At 47.4% G+C, this 22,305-nt stretch overlaps 1 protein-coding gene across 2 annotated transcripts in view; it reads right to left on the reverse strand.

The window, feature by feature from the left end:
- Window positions 1-22,305, reverse strand: part of AFAP1 (actin filament associated protein 1) — a 150,858-nt gene that overhangs the window by 61,287 nt on the left and 67,266 nt on the right. For both annotated transcript variants that reach the window (XM_059923657.1, XM_059923658.1), the window contains exons 4-6: window positions 17,176-17,284; window positions 9,175-9,386; window positions 5,113-5,292 (exon numbers count right to left, since the gene is read on the reverse strand). In XM_059923657.1, the coding sequence (XP_059779640.1) occupies window positions 5,113-5,292; window positions 9,175-9,386; window positions 17,176-17,284 (501 nt within the window). The remainder of the gene's footprint in view (window positions 1-5,112; window positions 5,293-9,174; window positions 9,387-17,175; window positions 17,285-22,305) is intronic.

Genomic DNA, 22,305 nt, shown 5'->3' on the forward strand with positions numbered 1-22,305 from the left:
TTTTAAAAAATTAAAATTCTGTAACTGATTGATTGAAACTAGTTTTGTCATCAGACTTCCATTTCTAATCAAGACTTCTTAGGTTCTTGTATTACAATATGCAATGGAAGTAAAGCACAAACATTAAGTGGAGTAATTAATCAATTTAAACCCTTTAGAAAAAGATAATTTACCATGTATTTACTTCTTTTTAAAGCAATATCAGCAAATGCTAAAAAGTTTTTGCAGATAAGCTCCCATTGACAGAGTCATCATTCTATAATTAGCTGAGTGCCTGTGATCTGTATCTCACATCTGTTGAAATAAGGTGTAAGACTATTTCACTCCATCAGCACCTGACATCTTGAAAAAGTTTTGTCTTTGTCTATTTGTGAGCTGCACTGTCAGCTCATTGCTATTTCCCAACGAAACAGTAAAACCCAGTGAACGCTAGATGACTTCATGTTAGACCAATATCATTAACAAGGGAGCTACTCTTTAGTATGCATAAAATACACAACAAACTGTGAGAACAGATGGAAAAGAGAAGAAAGCTTAGGTTTCAGAGCGTCCTTTCTTGGGTTCTCCACCAGGGTACAGGTAAACACCAAAATGCAGAAGGCCAGATACAGGTAACCAAGAGTGGGACCAGGTGAAGAAAACAGAATCATATATAAGGCTCCTCGTTTATTTCCTCATTCTTTCCCTCCTTACTGAAGGAATGGTGCTAAGAACCTAGAAGAGAGGAATAAAAAGAGAAAATGGCAAATTGTCAAGATGGCCCAGCAGAATGAAAATGAAAATGAAGCCAGGAAATTCAGAGGTCAACTCCTGGCTCCATCAACTGGTTGATCACTGTGACATCCCGTCTACCTGGGACTTGGTATCTCACCTGTAAAATGAAATGGCCAAGAGTAACACCTTTTTCAGGCAGCCGTTTTGAGGATTAAGAGATAATAATGATGGAAAAGTGCTTTGGCGACACCAGTGGTTGACATGTAACGTACTAAGATTCTGTGTCTGGAAGGCTGAGCAATCTCAGTAGCAGAAACTCCCCATCACAGGACTCCCGTTAAAAAAGAAATGCTCTGCTCCACCTCCCAAATTACAGAGATGAGAAAAGCCACATCTATGTGTTCTGCCCCAACAGAAACAATCATTGCTGTCATCACAGAGTCTGACCCTTATACTTTCCTGGGGGATGAGAGGGAAGTGAGGCTCAAGGTTGAAAGGACGCTGGCACGTTATAAGAACCATTGTTATAAAATGTCTCATCAGCCTTTCCCACCCGCTCCCAACCGGTTTTTCAAAGCAAGTACTAGCAGGCAATGATGGACCAGAAGGTTTGGACCAATTCTCCTGATAAAGACAATGACGAAAGCAAGATGAAACATACACAGCATCTTCCTAAGAGCAAGAAAGAGCTATTATCACAGTGTGGAATCACCTGGCCATGATCCAGAAGTAGATGGCAATCCGGAGAGGTAGCCCAGCAGCCGGGACTGCCTTTGATACCCCCCAGAGGAGGTAGCCAAGAAGCCAGGTAGCACTCTGACAGCTCTGGCAGAATAGGGACCGAAAGCTGGAGTCCAGGGCTCGCCAAGGATGAGGCCCCTGGCAAAACCCTCACACTTAATATTAGGGCCCCAAGATTAGGAGCTGGAGTAAGACTGAAATAAAAATAAGCCTGCCCTTGAATGGACTGCAGGCTGACTTCAAGTCACCTGGATGGCTCTGAAAATCTCAAGCTCTGAAATTAAATTAAACTGATTTTGGTGACCTACTGCCCCCTCAAGCATGTGGCACAGGCAAATGCTCTTGGATAGAAAAAAGCACTGTGCTGAGAATCAGATTATTTCTATAGGGACAACTAGACACCCACAAGAAAAAGAATGAAATTGGACCCCTACCTCACACTACAAGCAAAGACTACATCAAAATGGATCACAGACTAAATCTATGAGCTAACACTATAAAGCTATTACAAGAAAATATAAGTGTAAATCTTAAGGCCTAGGATTAAACAATGGTTTCTTAGAAATGACACAAAAAGCAATAAAAAGGAATGAAATAGTAACACATATACAACATGGATGAACCTTGAGAACATTACGCTAAGTAAAAGAAGACAGTCACAAAAGGACACATGTTGTATGAGTGCGTTGGCAAATCTGTAGGGACAGAAAGCAGATGAGTGGTTGTCTGGGGCTGGGGGTGGGGGAAATGACTGCTAGCATAGTGAGGACAGCTTTTCTCTTTGGGTTCATGAAAATGTTCTGAAATTAGATTACGGTGATAGTTGCACAACTCCGTGAATATACTAAAAACCACTGAATCATATGTTAAAAGGATGAATTGCATGATATGTGAATTATACTTCAATAAGCTGTTATTATAAATTATTATAATAATTTTTTTCCAAATATAATGCCCAGCATGATCATTAGATAACCTGGTATGCAAGAAGACAAAATGACATGAACAAGAAAAGGCACAACAGATAACAGAACCAGGTCCAAACTCAACCAAAACCACTGTCAAAACAATTATGTCTGTCATGTGCTTGTTATTGGAGAGAAAAGCCAAACAAACATTCCTAAAAAGAAACAACTGGAAATTCAAGAACTGGAAACTACCATAACCAAAATTAAGAATCCAGTGAACGGGAACAAACTTAACAGCAGATTAGATACAGCTAAAGAGAGACATAGTGAGCTGGAAAGTAACAAGAAAAAAATTAACCAGACTAAAGGGAAAAAAAGGGTAGTAAAACACAAAGAGAAGATAAAAGTGGAATACAGTGAAAAAGTCTAACATATATTTAAATTAGTAGGGGGAGAAGAGGAAATGAGGCAAAGTTATATTTTAAGGGAAATGGCTGAAAATTTTTTCCAAAACAGAAAAATACCAATCCACAGATTTAAAAATCCCAGGGAATCCCAAGCAGAATAAATAAAAAAGAATTGACATCCAGACACAATAAAGTGAAACCAGAAAATCAAAGTAAAAGAGAAAGCTCTGTCCTCCTTGGAGAAATGTCTGTTTAGGTCTTCTGCCTATTTTTGGATTGGGTTGTTTGTTTTTTTGATATTGAGCTGCATGAGCTGCTTGTATACTTTGGAGATTAACCCTTTGTCAGTTGCTTCATTTGCAAATATTTTCTCCCATTCTGAGGGTTGTCTTTTCATCTTGGTTATGGTTTCCTTTGCTGTGCAAAAGCTTTTAAGTTTCATTAGGTCCCATTTGTTTATTTTTGTTTTTATTTCCATTTCTCTAGGCGGTGAATCAAAAAGGATCTTGCTGTGATTTATGTCACAGAGTGTTCTGCCTGTGTTTTCCTCTAAGAGTTTTATAGTGTCTGGCCTTACATTTAGGCCTTTAATCCATTTTGAGTTTATTTTTGTGTACGGTGTTAGGGAGTGTTCTAACTTCATTCTTTTTTAGTTATTTATTTATTTATTTATTTATTTATTTATTTTTGGCTGTGTTGGGTCTTCGTTTCTGTGCGAGGGATTTCTCTAGTTGTGGCAAGTGGGGCCCACTCTTCATCGCGGTGCGCGGGCCTCTCATTATCGCGGCCTCTCTCGTTGCGGAGCACAGGCTCCAGACGCGCAGGCTCAGTAGTTGTGGCTCACGGGCCCAGTTGCTCCGTGGCATGTGGGATCTTCCCGGACCAGGGCTCGAACCCATGTCCCCTGCATCGGCAGGTGGATTCTCAACCACTGCACCACCAGGGAAGCCCCCTAACTTCATTCTTTTACATGTAGCTGTCCAGTTTTCCCAGCACCACTTATTGAAGAGGCTGTCTTTTCTCTATTGTATATTTTTGCCTCCTTTATCAAAGATGAAGTGACCATATGTGCATGGGTTTATCTCTGGGCTTTCTGTCCTGTTCCATTGATCTATATTTCTGTTTTTGTGCCAGTACCATACTGTCTTGATTACTGTAGCTCTGTAGACATTTCTCCAAAGAAGATACACAGATTGCCAACAAACACATGAAAGGATGCTCAACATCACTAATCATTAGAGAAATGCAAATCAAAACTACAATGAGGTATCACCTCACACTGGCCAGAATGGCCACCATCAAAAAATCTACAAACAATAAATGCTGGAGAGGGTGTGGAGAAAAGGGAACCCTCTTGCACTGTTGGTGGGAATGTAAATTGATACAGCCTCTATGGAGAACAGTATGGAGGTTCCTTAAAAAACTAAAAATAGAACTATCATATGACACAGCAATCCCACTACTGGGCATATACCGTGAGAAAACCGTAATTTAAAAAGTCATGTACCACAATGTTCATTGCAGCACTATTTACAATAGCCAGGACGTGGAAGCAACCTAAGTGTCCATCAACAGATGAATGGATAAAGAAGATGTGGCACATATATACAATGGAATATTACTCAGCCATAAAAAGAAACGAAATTGATTTGTAGTGAGGTGGACAGACCTAGAGTCTGTCATACACAGTGAAGTAAGTCAGAAAGAGAAAAACAAATACCGTATGCTAACACATATATATGGAATCTAAAAAAAAAAAAGGTTTTGAAGAACCTAGGGGCAGGACAGGAATATAGACGCAGACGTAGAGAATGGACTTGAGGACACAGGGAGGAGGAAGGGTAAGCTGAGACGAAGTGAGAGGGTGGCACGGACATATATCCACTACCAAATGTAAAATAGATAGCTAGTGTGAAGCAGCCGCATAGCACAGGGAGATCATTGGTGCTTTGTGACCACCTAGAGGGGTGGGATAGAGAGGGTGGGAGGGAGACGCAAGAGGGAGGGGATATGGGTATATGTATACATATAGCTGACTCACTTTGTTATACAGCAGCAACTAACACAACAATGTAAAGCAATTATATTCCAATAAAGATGTTAAAAAAAAAAAAAGAGAAAGCTCTAGAAGCAGCCTGTCAACAGGGGGTATATTGCCTTTTGAAGACAAAATTTAAAGTGATTAACCTCAAAGTAATCAGAATATTCCACTCTCAAAGACAAAACTCTTCAGGTTAATCCATTGTTTGCCTACGCTTGGAAAAAAGTACAAGTTAAATAAAACAGATCTCAGAAAGAGGTTTGGGAAAGAAAATGCCTCAGAAACAAAAGCAACAAGTTACCTTCAGCCACTGCTCGGCCTGCTCCTTACTCTGGACAGCGAGAACAAGGGGGTCTGTGCCCTGCTGAGTAATTTTCAATTCGTGCTTCTTCTTTTTGCTGTCTTTTGGGATGTATGTAATGTTGCAGCCTTGGAGCGGCAGTTCCATCTGGGGCTGCTGGTCCTTGGAGCTTTTGTAGCACTGCATTGGACAGGAGAAGTCAAAGTTAGGCTGTAAGGAAGTCCAAGCAGAAACGCTGATCAAACTCCGGCACGATGAAAACGGGAGTACTGGCGAAGCACCTGGAGGTCCGACTGAAGGGTGGAGATACTCAGAGACTGCAAGAGCGATCTGCAGACACTGGGGCTCACATACAGGGCACCGCTCCGCACCGACACCTCACCCCCGTGTGAGTGCAGAAACACCTGCTCGTTAATTCAGCAGAATTTACCAAGCGCCCAGGAGATGACTCAGTGGGAAACAAAGTCCCTGCTCCGATGGAGCTTACGTTCTAGTGGAGCTTCCCGATTAAGCGACACGAATATATTAGATTTGCTGAAATGGCGCTGCCGCCCTAATGTGGGCAGACAGGACCTTGGGTACTTTACTTCACAACCTATGTTGTTTGGTGTCCTCCTATCCCACCCCTATCCTCCTTCTGAAAGACAGGTGAATGATTTTATGAAGAGTATACATATCAACATATAACGGACAAAAATGTCCGCAAAGCTTGCTTTCTGGTTGAGTAGAGGGTCCAAAACGCATGCTGCTCCGTTTGCATCACTGACATTCACCCTAGAGCTTTCAGTGCTGTGGTGACACTGACACTGAGCTCCCATCACTCTCGCTTGACCTAGACCTCTCAAACCAGATCTTTGCCCAAAGGCTTCCCCTCCTGCCTTGGGTTCACTGCATTACTGGAGACCAAAAGCACACCCCGTAATGGCAATACATGGTCTAAGAGTTCAGGTACCTGGGTCCCAGCTCTGTTACTAATTTAATCTGGGTTCCCACAAGTTGTTTAAGCTTTCTGAGCCTGCTTCCTTTTTTGTGAAATGATTTATTGCTGTTTTTACTATTATTTTATTGAATTACATTATTATTAAATAATTAGCAACAATAACAGCGGCTACCAAATATTGAGTGTCTACCTTATATGAGGCATTTCATACATCTCATTTAATCGTCACATTTGTCCATTTTGCAGATTAGGAAATTGAGGTTCAGGTGGTTGGGAAACTAGTCCAAAATCAGGCATCCTGAACAGTGGCAGAGCCAGGGCTCCAGCCCCAAACTTTGTGAGTGCAGAGCCTGCACCCAGGACCCTAATCCATCTACTGATGAAGGAATGAATGAACAGATACTTCTTTTCAGAAATTATTTCTAGAGCTCTTTCCTGTTTTACAGTTCTAAGACCTTGGCTCCTAAATGGCACAGGTATGGAAGATACCCACTTTTTTAAGAGGTAAAACTGATGGCCACCCTGCCTAAAAAGGAAGAAAAAAATACACCAAAAACAACTAATCTCAGGTTGCTATGAATGTTTACCATTTACCAGACTTTTCACATTCTCAGTATATGCAAAAAAAAAAAATAGTGAAAAGGAAACTAACGGTAGAAGGAATTGTAAAGGAAATTTTTAAAATTTAATTAATTAATTAATTTTTTAAAATTTAATTAATGAATTTATTTATTTATTTTTGGCTGTGTTGGGTCTTCGTTGTTGCACGCGGGCTTTCTCTAGCTGGCGAGCGGGGACTACTCTTCATTGTGGTGCACGGGCTTCTCATTGCGGTGGCTTCTCTTGTTGTGGCGCACGGGCTCTAGGCTCGCGGGCTTCAGTAGTTGTGGCACTTGGGCTTCAGTAGTTGTGGCTTGCGGGCTCTAGAGCGCAGGCTCAGTAGTTGCGGCGCACGGGCTTAGTTGCTCCGCGGCATGTGGGATCCTCCTGGACCAGGGCTCGAACCCGTGTCACCTGCGTTGGCAGGCGGATTCTTAACCACTGCACCACCAGGGAAGTCCCAGGAAATTTTATAGCTTATATTTTTCCTTAAGTTAAACACTTCAAAATGGATATGTTATCAGTAATACCATACAGTAACATCTGGAGCTCCCTGCAGGTTGGATTCCCAGGGAAGATGGCTCTAAAACAGAGCAGCACACGGGATATTTATTAAGGGGCATTTATTTAAGAGCTATACCTGTAGGAGGAGGAGGAGGACTGGGCAGAGGAAGAAGGTAAGCTTCAGTGCAGTTCAAATACACAGCCCTGACGAACCCCACGGGAGCTCTGGGGCTGGACCGCGCCTGCAGGCTGGTCCCACGAGGCGGGGCATGCACACTCAGGCATCACAGGGGATGCAGACCCCCTGGGAAGGGACGTGACCTTGGGCAACTGTCTGCCGGCAGCCCTCCCCGCAAGTGAGGGAACCGAGGGGGTCTGAGCACACGATAGTGTCCACCAGAGAGTTGCCTGGGCATAGAAACGAGCAGGTTCTGGAAGGCTACTCAAAACAGCTGGTCGTGGTGGTGCCTGTGCGAAGACAGGCCGGGAGCACTTAGGGGAAGAGGCTGGCGTTTTGTTTTCTGTTCATAGCTTTCTGTTGTCAATTTTTTTTTTTTCACCATCAATAGGGGTCATTTGGGCAGTCGGATCATAGGTCATTTTTGAATGAAAAAATGCTTCGTAATGGAACTTTGATTCTGCATTTCATCAAAGACGGTGCTTTCACATGGTTTTCCATTAATCTCTTCTTAAATATTTACGACTCCTCTAAATGGTCGGCATTATCATCCCGGTTTGGAAGATGGGAAACCCGGTAGGTGATGCAAGAAACAGAAGATGAGGAGGGAGGGAGGGAGGAGACGAGAGCGGGGGTGGGTGGAGCCGGGGCCGGGGCAGAGGGTCCGATGTCCGCTGACCCCACCCTCCACCACAAGCTTCCCACAGCGCGTTTTCCGTGAGAGTCGACTGTGTAGTTTTAAAATGTCTATATAACATATCCACTTCTTGCAGCCATTATGTCAGATTGTAAATACGGACCATATTAATCTTTTTCATCTTTTTTTTTTCGTTCTTTACTTTAAAATTCCCCCACGGCATCATCACTTTTGGCATATTCTAAATTTGGGAGAAATTCAGGCCACACATGTGGAAAAAACATGTACTCGCACTGTTTAAAATAAAATTTTTTTTTTAACAAAACCATTAATTAAAAAACATACAATGTCCTAAGAATCTAGTAAATCAGATTCCCATAATTCACAGATGAGACTATTTTTTAAAAAGGGGGTTATCTGCTCCACTGAAAAGTGAGTTACAGAATCATACATTCTCATGTGTTCTGTTTTAATGATATACTTTTGAATGATTTTTTTCCCCAAGGTTAATTTGAAGGGAAAACAAAATACAATAACACACTCCTAACATTCACAATGCCAATAACCAGGCATGGTTTCTAAAGCTGGGGAGAAAGGAGGAGGGACAGACGGTGTGTCTCAAAGGCTCTTGCTTCCTTACTAGGTTCCCTGGTGGACTAACCCCTACAGCAAAGGGTCTGTGTCCTCCTGTCTCCGTTCCTCTGTTACTTACTCTATCTTTCTATTCTGCCTCTCTTGAGTTACAAGAAAAGAAAAAAAAAAGAGTCAGCCTTTAGCTTTCCAAAAGAATTTCCTTTCCTGGGAACTCTCCCCCAGACCTCGCCTGGCCTACCCGGCCCACTTCGATGACCTGGCTTTGAGGAATTCACTGACTCACTACAAATGAGAAAATCCATCCTGCGACCTCTGGCAAGTTAAAGCAGCGTGCATTTCCACTGACATGAACCGCAGACGCTGGCCCGAGATGGGGATGGTTTTGCCCGCTGGTTGCTTTAGGGGGGCTGGCGAAACCAACAGCGTTAAAGCCGTGGCAGCCTCGGCCAGGGCTCGCTGACGGCCCATCACGGGCCCGCCCTTGACCGCTGCTCCCTCTCCCTCCCGCCGACGTTACCGCCACCCGCCTGGGTATACATTCCGCCCAGTTGGACGGCCGACCACATCTTACCGACTCTACACAAGAGCAACCAAGTCGCAAGGCTTTACCAGTAGTTTGGTGTCTTTGATGACGCAGAGTAACTTGGTCCACTGCCCGAAGCGTTTCTTCCGCAGCAGGAAGGCACAGATCTTGGCATCCTTTACCAGGTCCATGGAGGCCTCCTCCGAGGGCCACTGGTGCCGCGTTTTCTTCCCCTTTCCGTCCTCCTCCTCTTCATCGTATGATTCGTAAGAGCTACTCATGGCATCTGAGTCATAATCTGTCAGAAGTAAGAAATAAAAGTAAAAAACCTCGTTACAAAAGCCTTATCTTGAGGACCACCTACGGGCTCCAGGGCACATTATCATATTCATAAACGAGAAAGAGGCTTCTGCCTTCGGGGAACTGGGCAGACGTTAGTTAACAAAAACAGGGAAAAAATAACTAAGGCTTGGGCGGCGGAAACTCAACGAAGAGTTTTCAACTGAAGTGACTAAGAATGCTGTATTTATAAAAACCACTTCTGGACCGTTCTATACGGGCCCAGCACCTGCAGACCCTACGTTGTCGAATCCTTGCTGCGTTCTTGCCGGGCACCATGACCCCCATCTCGCAGAGAGTTTCGCCAAAGAAAACTCCCACCCACACCTTTATGTTAAAGTCCTTTCAAGTCTGCAATGCCCTCTTCCTTCCTGGCATCGCCACACGCACAAACCCTTCCTAAGGTTCGAGATCCAACCCAAGGCCACCCCTCTCCTTCAGGTCATCCGTGGGATTTTCAGAAAGGTTCACACCTCCTTGTGGCTCTGCCATGCACCGACACTTAAATACCGGGCTGTCTGCAGTCTCCCAGCTAGATCCCACTTTCCCTTACCTCGGGGTCTCACACGCTGCTCTCACCCAGGCTTCGCACTCATCCCACTCAGTCTCCTGCCTTTGCCTGCACACGTGCTCTCATCCCTCAGGATTTAACTTACAGCACCTCCTCCCTGAAGCCCTCCTTGGATCGCCAGCACTGCTGACTGCTACAGACTGAATTGGGTGCCCCCCAAAGTCACGTGTTGAAGCTCAAACCCCAGTGTGACTGTATTTGGCGACAGGAATTTTAGGAGGTAATTACGGTAAAATGAGGTCGTAATCCACTTGGAAGAAAAGAAAGAGGGAGATCCCACGCTCTCTCCCTGCCGTGTGAGGACACGGGGAGAAGGCGGGTGTACGTAAGCCAGGAAGAGAGCCCTCACCACAAGCTGACCATGCTAGCGCCCTGATCGTGGACTTCCAGCCTCTGGAACTCTGAGAAAATAAATGCCTACTGTTTTACCACCCAGTCTACGCTATTTTGTTACGGCAGCCTGAGCTAAGACACCAGGTGAAATGCCCCTCCCCTCTGCTTCCACACTACCCAACACAAAACTTATCTCACTGTACTGTCACCCCTGTTTGTCTGCCTGTCCCACATCAGGCTGCAAGTCGCCTGCAGGAAGGGAGACCACCCTGTTGGATGTGATTGTCCCAGCACTTAACAAACTACCTGGCACAGGGCAAGTAACAAATATTTGTAGAAGGGAGAACAGCTAGATCGACTGAAATTCAATGCAAAGCCCTCAGAAGGATGGCTGGCATCTTCAAAGTGATGAATAAATACTAGTGACTGTGAGTGATCTTATTCATTTCAGCCCTGCTGGATCATAAGGTCCTGGAGGCCGTGTCTGATTCATCTCTGCACTCCCCTCAACCCCCGGACACATCTGGAATACATTTGCTTTCACAACACACGTGAGGAATGAACACCTAAACGAGGAATGAGCGACAGATAAGGAGAAACCACGGATGAAGCAACCACGACGGGAGAAGGGGCAGAAAAGGCCGACCTTGCACAGAGCAGAACTCACTGGAAACTGGACTGATTTGTACTCTGTGGTCATGCTTGCATGTTAATTTCCCCACAAAGAATTATTTACTAAGGGGGGGGGGGGAATAGAAAGATTGGCAGTTTAGGTTGAATTTTAAATCCTGATAAAGTAGTCAAGGAAAGATTTTAAGCAAGAGACTAGGATGACCGAAGAGGTAACTCTGGCAAGTCATATTTTCTGCACTTTTTGATAAATATATTTTATAATAAAAGTTTTTTTAAGTTTAGCACAGCGGGCACGTAGTACCCGGGGAAGGAAGTATGAAACTCTGAAAGACCACGTGCTGCTCCACGGCCCAAGGTTCGCTGAGAGATTTCAGACGGACGGTGGACCGAGTCCTACTTTATCCCAGAAAGGTGGTGCTCACAGCAGCTTGGGGGACCATGAACCCCTCAGTGCTTAGCTCACCTTCTAGAACATCAAATTCAGTAAACACTGAATGAACAAATGAACAAGAGAATTAATGACTAAATCAGTCAGAAATGGGAAAATTTCATTTCATTCATGCAACAAATATTTATTGAGCGCTCACTATGTGTCAGGCAGTATATTTTATACTTGTATCTGTCTGCTGTGGGATAAGGCTGTGAAAAGAGGAAGCCAGCTCTGCACTTACAACCCCTGCCTTGCTGGTCCTCTTAGCCGCCCAGAGGCGGGCAAAGAGCAGTATCCTTATCTCAGAGGAAAGGAACGAGGACGCTGAGAGATCAGGTGACTCATCCAAGACCACATCCTGATGAAGGATGAAGCCAAAACCTGATTCTGAACTGAAAAAGTAGACCGTGCCCCTGGCTACCCAGGGGTTGAGATCCACGGCTGGAAAAGACAGTAAGTTCATGGCCCACCTTCTTCTGAGAGAGCAGGACTGATGGAATCGTGTTAGAAGAACGTCAGCCAACTTAGCAGCAAACCAAGCAATCAGGAGCAACAGTCTGGGCCCACAGGACAACCCGCTCAGTGGCAAGTCTCTTGGGCGGTCACCCAACAGAGTCCAGGGTTCCTCCTGGGGGCTGTAACAGGATGTCAAGGGGTCCAGTGTCAGGGCTGGGGTCGGGATTTCGTTAGGAGGTAACGAGGGCCCTGTGGAAAGCTAAGAAAGACACAGAGCTGGGGAGGAGAGCAGAGAATCACCGACGGCGTGTCCTTATCTCCTCCAGCTCTCCTTCCCGACGGCCGTTCTGACCAGGTGCTCGGGGAACACCTTCAACAGCTCCGCCATCGTGTGAGGTCAAACCCCTGGAATAAATCTCCTATTCCACCTCATGGTGCTTCTTCTCCTCTGCTCAAACCCTGCTCTAGAAATTGGAAACAGAGGCCTTTGGCAGGCTCTCACGGGTGAAGCTCAGTGCCGACCCGCAGGATTTCAGGGCGCAGCTTTGGCGGCCTCTGATGAGAACCACTGCATTTTGAGAAATGGCCTTGGGCGCGCCGCCACCGCCATAGTAGAGTCTAAACGCTTGATCGTGGAGCGACAGGCTACGATCAACCTGAGCTGCCCCGCAAGGGCTCCGGGTCATCCAACCCACCGAGGAGCACGCGGCATTGCATCGAAGCAGGCGCGCGTCCGCTGGGCTCCATCGGGCCCTGAAGACGTAAGCAAGGGGCATAAGCCAAGTGGCTCAGAAGCCTGTGCCCCTATTCTCCCCGCACTGCCTCTCCACTCAACACTGGCTCGTGAACATGCCTGGCGCTTGCTTGGACGGTCAAGACTTGAGAGGGGCTGGCAGCAAAGAGGTCTGCGGAAGGGGCTGTGAACAGACCTCCACAAATGGGCTCAGAAGGTGAGCACCTGCGTGTCAGGTGAATGCTTAGCAAAGGGCAACCTCGCCAGAAGATCGCCACCAGGTAACCACACGACCCACCGTACAGACATCAGCGAGCTTCTTGGCCCAGATTTCTTGTCCGAATGGACTCCTGCACAGGCAGCTGGTGTCAGGGGCGGAGGTGACACATGGCACTCAGCAACATGCACTTCCTCTCGGCAAGGTCCATCTGACCCCCGGCACTTCTGAGTGTCCTGCCTGCACACGACACTGTTCCCTGGGCTGTCAGCCAGCCGCCTGCTCACCGGTTATCCCTGGACGACGTGCACCAGGGAAGGGGCAGCCCTTTATTCTCACTGGAGGGGATAAAGTAAAGGGGATAAAGTAAACCCGCTGTCCACAATGCTCCTGCAGAAAGCGCCATCCATGGGCTTGAAGCCTTGCTTCTGACCAAGGAACTCATTTTACAGCAACTGAAGCTGACAGCAGTGGGTTTGTGCTCATGAAGTTCACCGGTCTTGCCTTGTCCTCATCGCCCTGAAGCAGCCAACGCAGCAGACCAGTGCAATCCCTTCGGAATATTCCGCTTCAGGCCCAGCTTGATTGGTCACACCTGCGGGGCTGGGGGGTGGGATCTTCCAGAATATCTCCAAGCACAGGTCTGGGAACCCAGGGGTGAAATGGTAGTGACTCCACTCACTATTACCCCTAGACGTCCACTCACTAAAATTCTGCTTCCATTCCTGGAAATTTTGGCTCTGCTGGCCACAGGTCTTACTCTCTAGGGGCAGAATGTCCCCTCCAAGGGACACAGTGATGGCTCCACTGACCCCGAAGTGGAGACAACAGACAAACTAGTGGTCACTGCAGTGACTGGGTGACTGGTCCCGCCCACCACGAAGCTGTGACCACACATGGGGAGAAGAGCACGTCCAGGTCCAGGAGATCCCTGGGATGCCCTTAGCACTCAAGTCAGCGGGACACTGCCACCGTCCAGTACAGGTGGTCCTGCTGGAGGCCAGAGCTTTCAGGAAGGAAAGCTGAGCCACTGTACTGGACCATCAACCAGGGTGCTTGCTGAAGGCAAAGGGGACATGCAGGAAGTTATAAATACCAGCTAGGACCATGGACCGTTTGTGGAACTGAGGACTGACCCCGTTACGAGGTTTCTGTCCGTATTTTGATAGGGATCTATCTGTGTACGTATAATCGAATCCTTTTCTTCCCCTCTCACGCCCCCTACCATCTAACAGAGAAGTGCTAACAGCAGTGGACCCTGGATTCATCTCCTAGTGGCAGGCTCCCAAAGGGGAGAGTGTGACTCGGCCAGAAGAGGACGAGGTCACCCCGAAGTGGACAGAGGATGTCATACCCTCTGGGGAGTCCAGGAGTTTCCGTCACACGAGTCACAGTTGAACCGCGTTACGCTGAACCACGACTCTGCTGCCGTCTTCGTTTGCAAATCCACTGTGGGTAAAGAGGGGTGCATGGATCCCAGGCGACCCAGGAGCGGTGGTGGTGCTTTTACCCTGTATCAGCTCAGCAGGGCTGGAACACACCCCCCAAGATGCCCTCTGCTGGATGCTCCTGGGTTAGGACTGGCCACAAGAGAAGTCTGTGAGCAACCTGGACGGCCGACGGGAAGCGGCTGCAGGTCGGGAGGGTGCCAGGCGCTGCAGCTTGCGCTCGCGGGTGCTGGGCTGCAGGCCTTCCTCGTCGGCGGCACTCCCGCAGGGTCCCCTGCCCGGCCGCCTCTGGTCCTGGCCAGGTGCATGCAGCTCCACGGAGCCGCGGTCCGGCCTCTCGCGCGGGGCCCCGCGTCGGGGAGCGAGAGGCAGGGGGATTCCCAGCATCCTTCCTCGCCCCGGGCCTCGCGCAGCTCCCCTTGCTGCCGGCCGGCCCCCCGGCACGCGTCTGTCCCGGTTCCCATGACCCCACAGGGTCTCGCGTCTACAACACGCCCCTGCCCCACGACGTGGTTCTGCTTCTCCGGTAAACCGGGCCTGACTCGAGGCTCGACAACGCTGCCAGAAGCCCATGAGTAAGCAAAGGCGGCGTGACCTTGGCCCGACCTGGCCGCAGACCCCTGCCACGGCTCCCCACGTGGAGGGTCCTGGCCGGCAGCCGAGGCTCAGGCACAGACGTCGGAGCGAAGTGCTGGTACTGCGGACCCGCTGTCTCTCCCCAGGCAGCAGTCCTTCCATGGCCCTCCCTCTGGGCTTAGCTCAACCAAAGGGGCCCGACCTCAGCAGTTAAGGACACGACACACCGGTCGCGTGGGCCTTCTCGGACCGAAGATGACCAAAGGTCCCCACAAGTCAAACAAAATTACTCTCGGTTTCTAGTCTTGAAAGTATGTTGGAGCGGGGGAAGGAAGGTGGGAGAAGGCTGGGACCCAACGTTCCCAACGGTGGGAAATACCCTCATCAGCAACTTTTTTTCCTTTTTCATTGTTTTCAGAAAGAGAGGAATCCACTGAAGTTTTGAATTATATCAAGCCGTTTAATTTTTTGTGTTTTCTAATTAATTTACTATCTTCTGAAACAGTGGACACTTAGAAATTACTTGAATGCATTTTTCCCAAATGGTTCTAAAATGAAAGAGAAATTAAAATATTTAATATTCGGATATCAAAACCCAGTATTTCATAGCCTCCTTGTCAGAACTGTCCCGTCTCTCATTCAGAAGTCATTAAGAGGGCCTCAAGTATCTATCGATGCTGGGCTGAGGCTGTGTCGGCCTGCTCCAGAGGAAACAGGCACGAGTGAGTGGGAAAGGCCACTGCCCTCCAGGGCCTAAGGTCCCACTCGCCTGGCTTCTGTGTGACCCTCTTCGCGGTCAGAAAATATCCCGGGGGGATTTCCTGGAACAATCAAGTTAGATTCCGCTTTGCTGAAATGGCCCTGCTTGTTTGCTGCCAGGGGAGAGAAAGATCAGAAAACTCCAAGTCTGCATGAAGCAGAGACTTCAGGGGACATGCAGACGGCGACAATGGAGAGCGTCTCCGTGAGCATAGGGAGGAGGTGGGAGAACGGGACACAAGATGTGAACACACGGGAGCCTCTCCATGACACGAGCAGATCACTCTTTCACTCCCCATTTTACGCATGTTTTACAGGAAAGGCAAGCTGGATTCCCTACGGCAGCACACTCAGATATGCCACATCTGCCTCATTACGAGACAAAGCACCCTGCCTGCTGCCAGAGTATCGGGAGCAGAAACAAAGGCAAAGATCTAAGAACAAATTCCAGAGGTAGTTACAAAAGGTGTTCAACGCCACTGCCCTTCTTTCTGTGACTGTGAAAGCCGGCTGCCTACAAAGGGGCACTTCGGAGTGCCAGCAGGCAGCTAACGATCATGTCATGACAGCCCTAACTTAGGCCAAAGCATTCTTGTAAAACCTGTACGAATGGGGAACAAAAAAAGAAACAGGAAACAACCTAAATGTCCATCGACAGATGAATGGATAAAGAAGATGTGGTTCATATACATAATGGAATATGACTCAGCCATAAAAAAGGGCAAAAATAATGCCATTTGCAGCAACATGGATGCAACTAGAGAGGATCATACTAACTGAAGTAAGTCAGAAAGAGAGAGACAAATACCATGTGATATCACTTACATGTAGAATCTAAAATATGACACAGATGAACCTATCTATGAAACAGAAACAGGGACATAGAGAACAGACTGGTGGTTGCCAAGGGGGAGGGGGGTGGGGGAGGGTTGCAGTGGGGTTTTGGGATTAGTAGATGGAAACTGGTGTATACAGAACAGATAAACAACAAGGTCCTACTGTACAGCACAGGGAACTAGGTTCAATATCCTGGGATAAGCCCTAATGGAAAAGAATATGAAAAAGGATGTATATATATGCATAACTGAGTCACTTTGCTGTACAGCACTAATTAACCCAACATTGTAATTCAACTATACTTCAATAAAAAATAAATTGAAAAACAAACAAACAGCTACGATGAGATGCCTGCTTGTTCTGTATTTATTTTATAGACACGCTTTCTTGGTGGCACCATGAATGCAGCCTATGAGGGATGTGCCCTGGTCAAGGTGGCGGGGAGGGACCCCATGAAAACATGCCTCAAAAAGTCATTCTCTTCTGACCAAAGGGAACACGTTTCACTGGCTGATGCATGCTCCCACAGCAACAAGATTTCACTAATTCTGAGTCACAAGAAAGACAACAATCTGAAATTACCGAAGGTATTTGGTGGACACCTTAGACTTTTCAAAACCCTTTCTGTATCTCCCTCCTTGGGTTCAGAATTTCCTGAAGTCCACATTTCCACGGTGTTGTGTAATGCCCCTACTCCCCTTCACTCGAAAAGCAGGAGGGCTCCCCAACAGCCCGGCAGGTCGGGGGCCACTCACTTGAGGTGATGTATTCCGGAGCCTTCCCGGGACTCAGCGGCACGGCCTCCTCGTAGTAGCCTTCCGGGAGAGAGGATGTCGGTAGCGGCGGTGGCCCGCTGTCAGGCGGCTGAGCGAAGGAAGGAAAAAACAACAGAGCACAATCATTAGGAGGAAATTCTGGATTTGCACCTAACAGGTGTCGATGGGCATATTCTTCCCTCCTTTGTAAAGTCCCTGGAGAAAAAGAACATCGTCCAAAGAGCCTCCAAAGTTCGGCTCCTGGCGGGATCTCCGCTGCTCGCCTGCTCATGGCCACCCTCAGCCCGGCCCTGGCCATGCCACTCAACCCACACAACCCGCCGGCTGTCACCAGACGCGCGCTGGCCCTCGCAGACCCCTCTCCCAGAGCAGAGACAGGCGTCTCTCCTCCCCTCTACCCCACGCCACTGCCCTCCCAGATGCCCAAGCTGACTCTCCCCTTCACGGCCTGCGTCCCACACTGGAGACCCCTGGGGGGCACAGAGGTGGTTCAGATCCACCCATGCTCATCACAGAGCAAGCACTAGTGACACAGCGACTGAACAGACGAGTTATGTTTGCCCACAATCTCACCACACTCCTCATGTGTGCCAGGGAAACTTTTTAAAAAAAGAGAAGAGGAAATCACCTATAAGCCCACCTCTGAAAGAAACTGGAAATTATTCTCTGGAGAAGGAATCTGACAGACTCTTGAGACGGAGGCACCCTGATTTCGAAGCCATAACTTCAGAGCATGGAGAGCTGGCAGGCTCACGACCATCCAGATTCGAGCAAGACCAGCTGAAGCACCATTCTCTCAAATGTCCCTGATGACTCGAAGGCAGGCCCACCTCTTCTTCGCATGCACACGTACGGGATCTGCTCGTTCCACCCCTCACTGGTCCTCCAAACACCTGCTATCTGCCTGCCACTGTCCTAAGCAGCCTCGGCACTGGTTACAGGCTACATCAGTCATCCGTCCATCCAGGGATCCTTCAAGGTCGATATTACATCACCTTCTGTTTTACAGATATGGGAAGTGAGGCTCGCAGTCTAAAACCTCCTTCTCAAGATCTGACACTGGTCCACGACACAGCTGGGGTTTTCGAGCACCAGATCTGTCCAGTAAAGAGCTTTTTCATATTCATATTCTCTGTTTCTCGCTCTCTTTCCCTTTCACAACTAGTTCACACCACCTATATCCTATAAGCGAATGGGAAAGATGTCGCTGAGAACGGAAGAGAACAGAGGGCCCCAAACTGAAGATCGACCAAGTGCAGTTTCCAAGAACAATGCTCCATAGAATGTGAAACTCCACCGCTTTTCCTGTAACTCAAGTCTGAAGCCAAGAAGTCCTCTGCGAATGACGAATCACCACTGTGCGCTCAACCCACTCCTTCCTCTCGCCAGATGAACAAAGATAATTTACTCCAGGTCATCTGCGCAGTATTCCTTCCCATCCTTGAAGGCGGTTATCTCCCTTCCACCCCCGGGCCCTGATTCCCGTGCACTCCCCTCCCCAGGCTGAGGCCCGCCCTCCCTCACCCTGTGCTCTCACGCTGGACCACATCCACTCCTATCATCTGGAGAGGAGAGGTGGTGCCTGCAGTGTAACCTGACACACTGTCCTCCCCGGGAGAGGTCTGAACAGGAGTCCACGCCAGGGTGAAAGCCTCCGCGTGGTGCTTGTGGAAGGGGGCTGTCTGATTCCCTGAGTGTTTTTACTCATGAAATGAGGGTGTTTCAGCTTCCCCTTAGTATGTTGAAACAGTCGGATTATTCACGTTCTAGAAAAGCATGACAAGTGGCTGGATCGAACGCATGTTTACGAATTAGCACAGGCCCCTTCCTAGTGCTGCAAAGGTGTGTAAGGCAGGCGCTGACTCTCAGCTGCTGGGACTTAGCAGACTTTCAGACCCTGCTGGTGGTCGTGCATTCGACACAACCACTCGATACGTATGCCCTTAAATCCACAATTCCACTTCTAGAAATATATGCCAAGAAGGTCAACTGGTCATACAAGCAAAAACGTATAAGGATGTTCAATAAAAGTTTTTCCCTCCCAAGTTAAAAACAATCTAAACATTCCCTGAGAGAAGACTGCTTAGGTATCCTGACACAGCCCGGTGCAGACATGTAAAAGGACAGTGCACATCTGCAGTCATTTACTTGAAAAATCTCTACTAGATACTGCCAAGTGAAAGAAAACAGGTACACTATTAGCCTTTTTATCAGAGCCGCGCTTACGCTCACATCTATACAAGGGCAGGTCACTCACCAAAATGTTAACACAGGGTTACTGCTTTTTTATGCACATCCATATAGCTTGCATTTTCTACATAATATTGTTTTTAAAACCAGGGGAAAAAAATGACTTTCATTTGAAGTAATACCCCTCAAAAAAGAATACTTCTAGAGAAGCACTCTCTTTCTCCAGAAAGGATCTCACACTCCACTCCCAAATACCATTTGCCCTTGAAATTCTGCCACAGGGGTTCCAGACACGGGCAGAGGTCTGATGGTTTGTTAAAGGGCAAATGAGGGAGAGACAGAAAAAATGTTTTCCCTTTCATTAACTAGTTCACCCCACCTATATCCTATAAACGACTAGGAAAGATGTCGCTGAGAATGGAAGAGAATAGAGGTCATGGGTGGATCAGAGCCACTACTTAGCACCGTTGCTTTCAGAGGAAAAACTTCTGTCACATCCTTTCCAGTAGGTCAGAATTCGCTGAAATCACCATTCACAGGAATTTTAAACAGTACAAAATGAGGAAGGCAAGTTTCCAAAGGGGGTCACGGAAACCAGAGCACAGGCAGGAAACCAGCGCGTAGGGTGAAGAAGAGCAATGTTCCAATACTTGGCACGTGGCAGGCCTAGCTCCAGCCTCGGCCTTGGTTTATGCAGCCTTCCTCTATATCTGGGTACCAATCTCCTCCCTGTAAATGAGGGCGTGAGATCATATAACCTCTGATGTCCATCCCAGCTCTAAGATTCCAACTGTAGTATCCTTATAAAGTTGCAGGTCATCAGGCAATAAAGCCAACTTTACGCATTTCAAAACTGCAGTGAGAGCTGACTTTGGCTCCTCGCTACCTGACTGATGACACTGTAATCTCTGGACACTGTAATCTCTGGCCAGAGCACGTACTCAAATGTACCTTCCAACAGTAAGGCTACACACCAACGTGGCATCACTCTACTTTGGATCTGGCAGCTTCCCTTCAAGGCTAGAAGAGACCCGGTCCGTGCACAGAGCTCTGGCACCATCTTGCACTGGTCACCAGGGTCTTCCTGGACTGGCTCTCAGAAAACACATGCTAATAGAATAAGGGACTCAAGTCTAACCCTCACAGCCTTCTCAGATACTGACATAGAAGGATGAGAAACTGTTTTCCTCAAGGAATGACTGATCTGTGCTGCACCCTAGACAGGGAAGTAGAAATGGCATGGTACCGGTTACTAGATAACCTTTAAATTCACTGAAATATTTCTCCCACGAATGAATGCTTAAGTGAATGTGACTTTTTTTCAGGAAATCTTATCTGCCTTAGGCATTGTAAATTTCTCTTTTAAGGTGTCAGCGTCTTATTAGAGAAAACCAATACTTACAACTGGATAGGAATATAATCGACAGGCTTGCTTGGCTCACAATATTGGCCATAATTTAATTTCTACCTTTTTGGAAAGAAAAGCCCATTAGTATTGGGTTGGCCAAAAAAGTTCATTCATGTAACCCAAACGAACTTTTTGGCCAACACAGTATTTGTCTTCGCTACTTTAAGGAAAGGCCTCATAGAAAAATTTTTCCATTAATAATAATAAATATTAAGATATAATTATATGGCATAAATACAATGATTATTATTGTTATTGCTATTATTCCAACAAAATCATAATAATGACTATTTGCGGTCTGCTTTCCGTGCGTCACGCGTTGTTCTGGAACACTTTATATATTTTTTCCCTTGTTGAGAAAACAGCGCTGAGAGATTGGTATTCTGATTCTGATGTTACAAAGGAGGAAACCGAGGGGGATGCAAGACCCTGCCCTGCACCCCCGTGCTGCAAAGCTGCTTAGTGGAGAAGCCAGGAGTCGGCCGGGTGGGCACAGACGAGCGCTTACTGCTGCGGCGGCCGAGCCAGATGGGAGGCAGGGAAGGAAGCGTGCAACCCGCCAAGGCCACTGGATCCAACCCAATGTTCCCGGCTCCTGTGGCACGGCGGGATCCGTGCGCTCCTGCGGAAGGCACGTCCACACCGGCTCCACCTCCACGCCCCCTCTGCCCTTCCTCCGTCTCCTCTCTGCTGCTGCGCCCCACCTTCCCCTCCTCCGGCCCCCATTAATCACTCAGTCCTTTGCACCAGACACGCCAGTGAACCCTGAGACCTAATTTTAGCAGAGAAAAACACCAGCCTAGAATTTGGAATCGCTTTCTGACTTTAATTCTGTATATACCGTGATACGTCCAGATTCTATCTTTCTGGTTACAGTGATTAAAATCTGTTAAGAGTCGCAGCTAAAAACGATATGATCTGACAGAAGACAAGGAGGGTTCATGCTCTAGTTCTGCCACCTATCAGCAAAACCCTTTCTGGCACTCCACACCATCACCTAAGCTTCCCGAGGACCGGAAGGGAGGGGTTGTCAACAGATAACAAAAGTTTATGGTCTCAAGTGCAAAACAGGGTTTCAATCCTAACATCAAGAATTTTGAGCAGATACTCTTCTTGGCAAAATAAAAGTTTTTATCCAAATGACACCCCTTTCCATTCTGATCACTATTTAATTTGCATTCCAACAGCACTTGAGTAAACACTGGGAAATTATTCACACATATTTTCTCAAGTTTTATTTATACACGACTAAAAATGAGAGCCCGTGGGGCACATCTTCTTCCCTTCCTTCTCTACCAGGAGGCGGGCTCCCACAGGGAAGGCAGGACAGCGCAACAGCAGTGCCAACGGGACATGGAATAAATCCAAGATGAAGATGCCACAGGAATGAGATGTGACACTAAACTCTGCGATTTTCGAAAGACAAGGAGAAAAGGAACAGAATGGTTCACGGCCACTGAAAGGATCACATCTGACTTCTCCGGAAAATAAAATGGTTTTGTTATTTTAAA

The sequence above is a fragment of the Balaenoptera ricei genome, chromosome 5 (assembly GCF_028023285.1).
Source record: "Balaenoptera ricei isolate mBalRic1 chromosome 5, mBalRic1.hap2, whole genome shotgun sequence".
Lineage (NCBI taxonomy): Eukaryota > Metazoa > Chordata > Mammalia > Artiodactyla > Balaenopteridae > Balaenoptera > Balaenoptera ricei.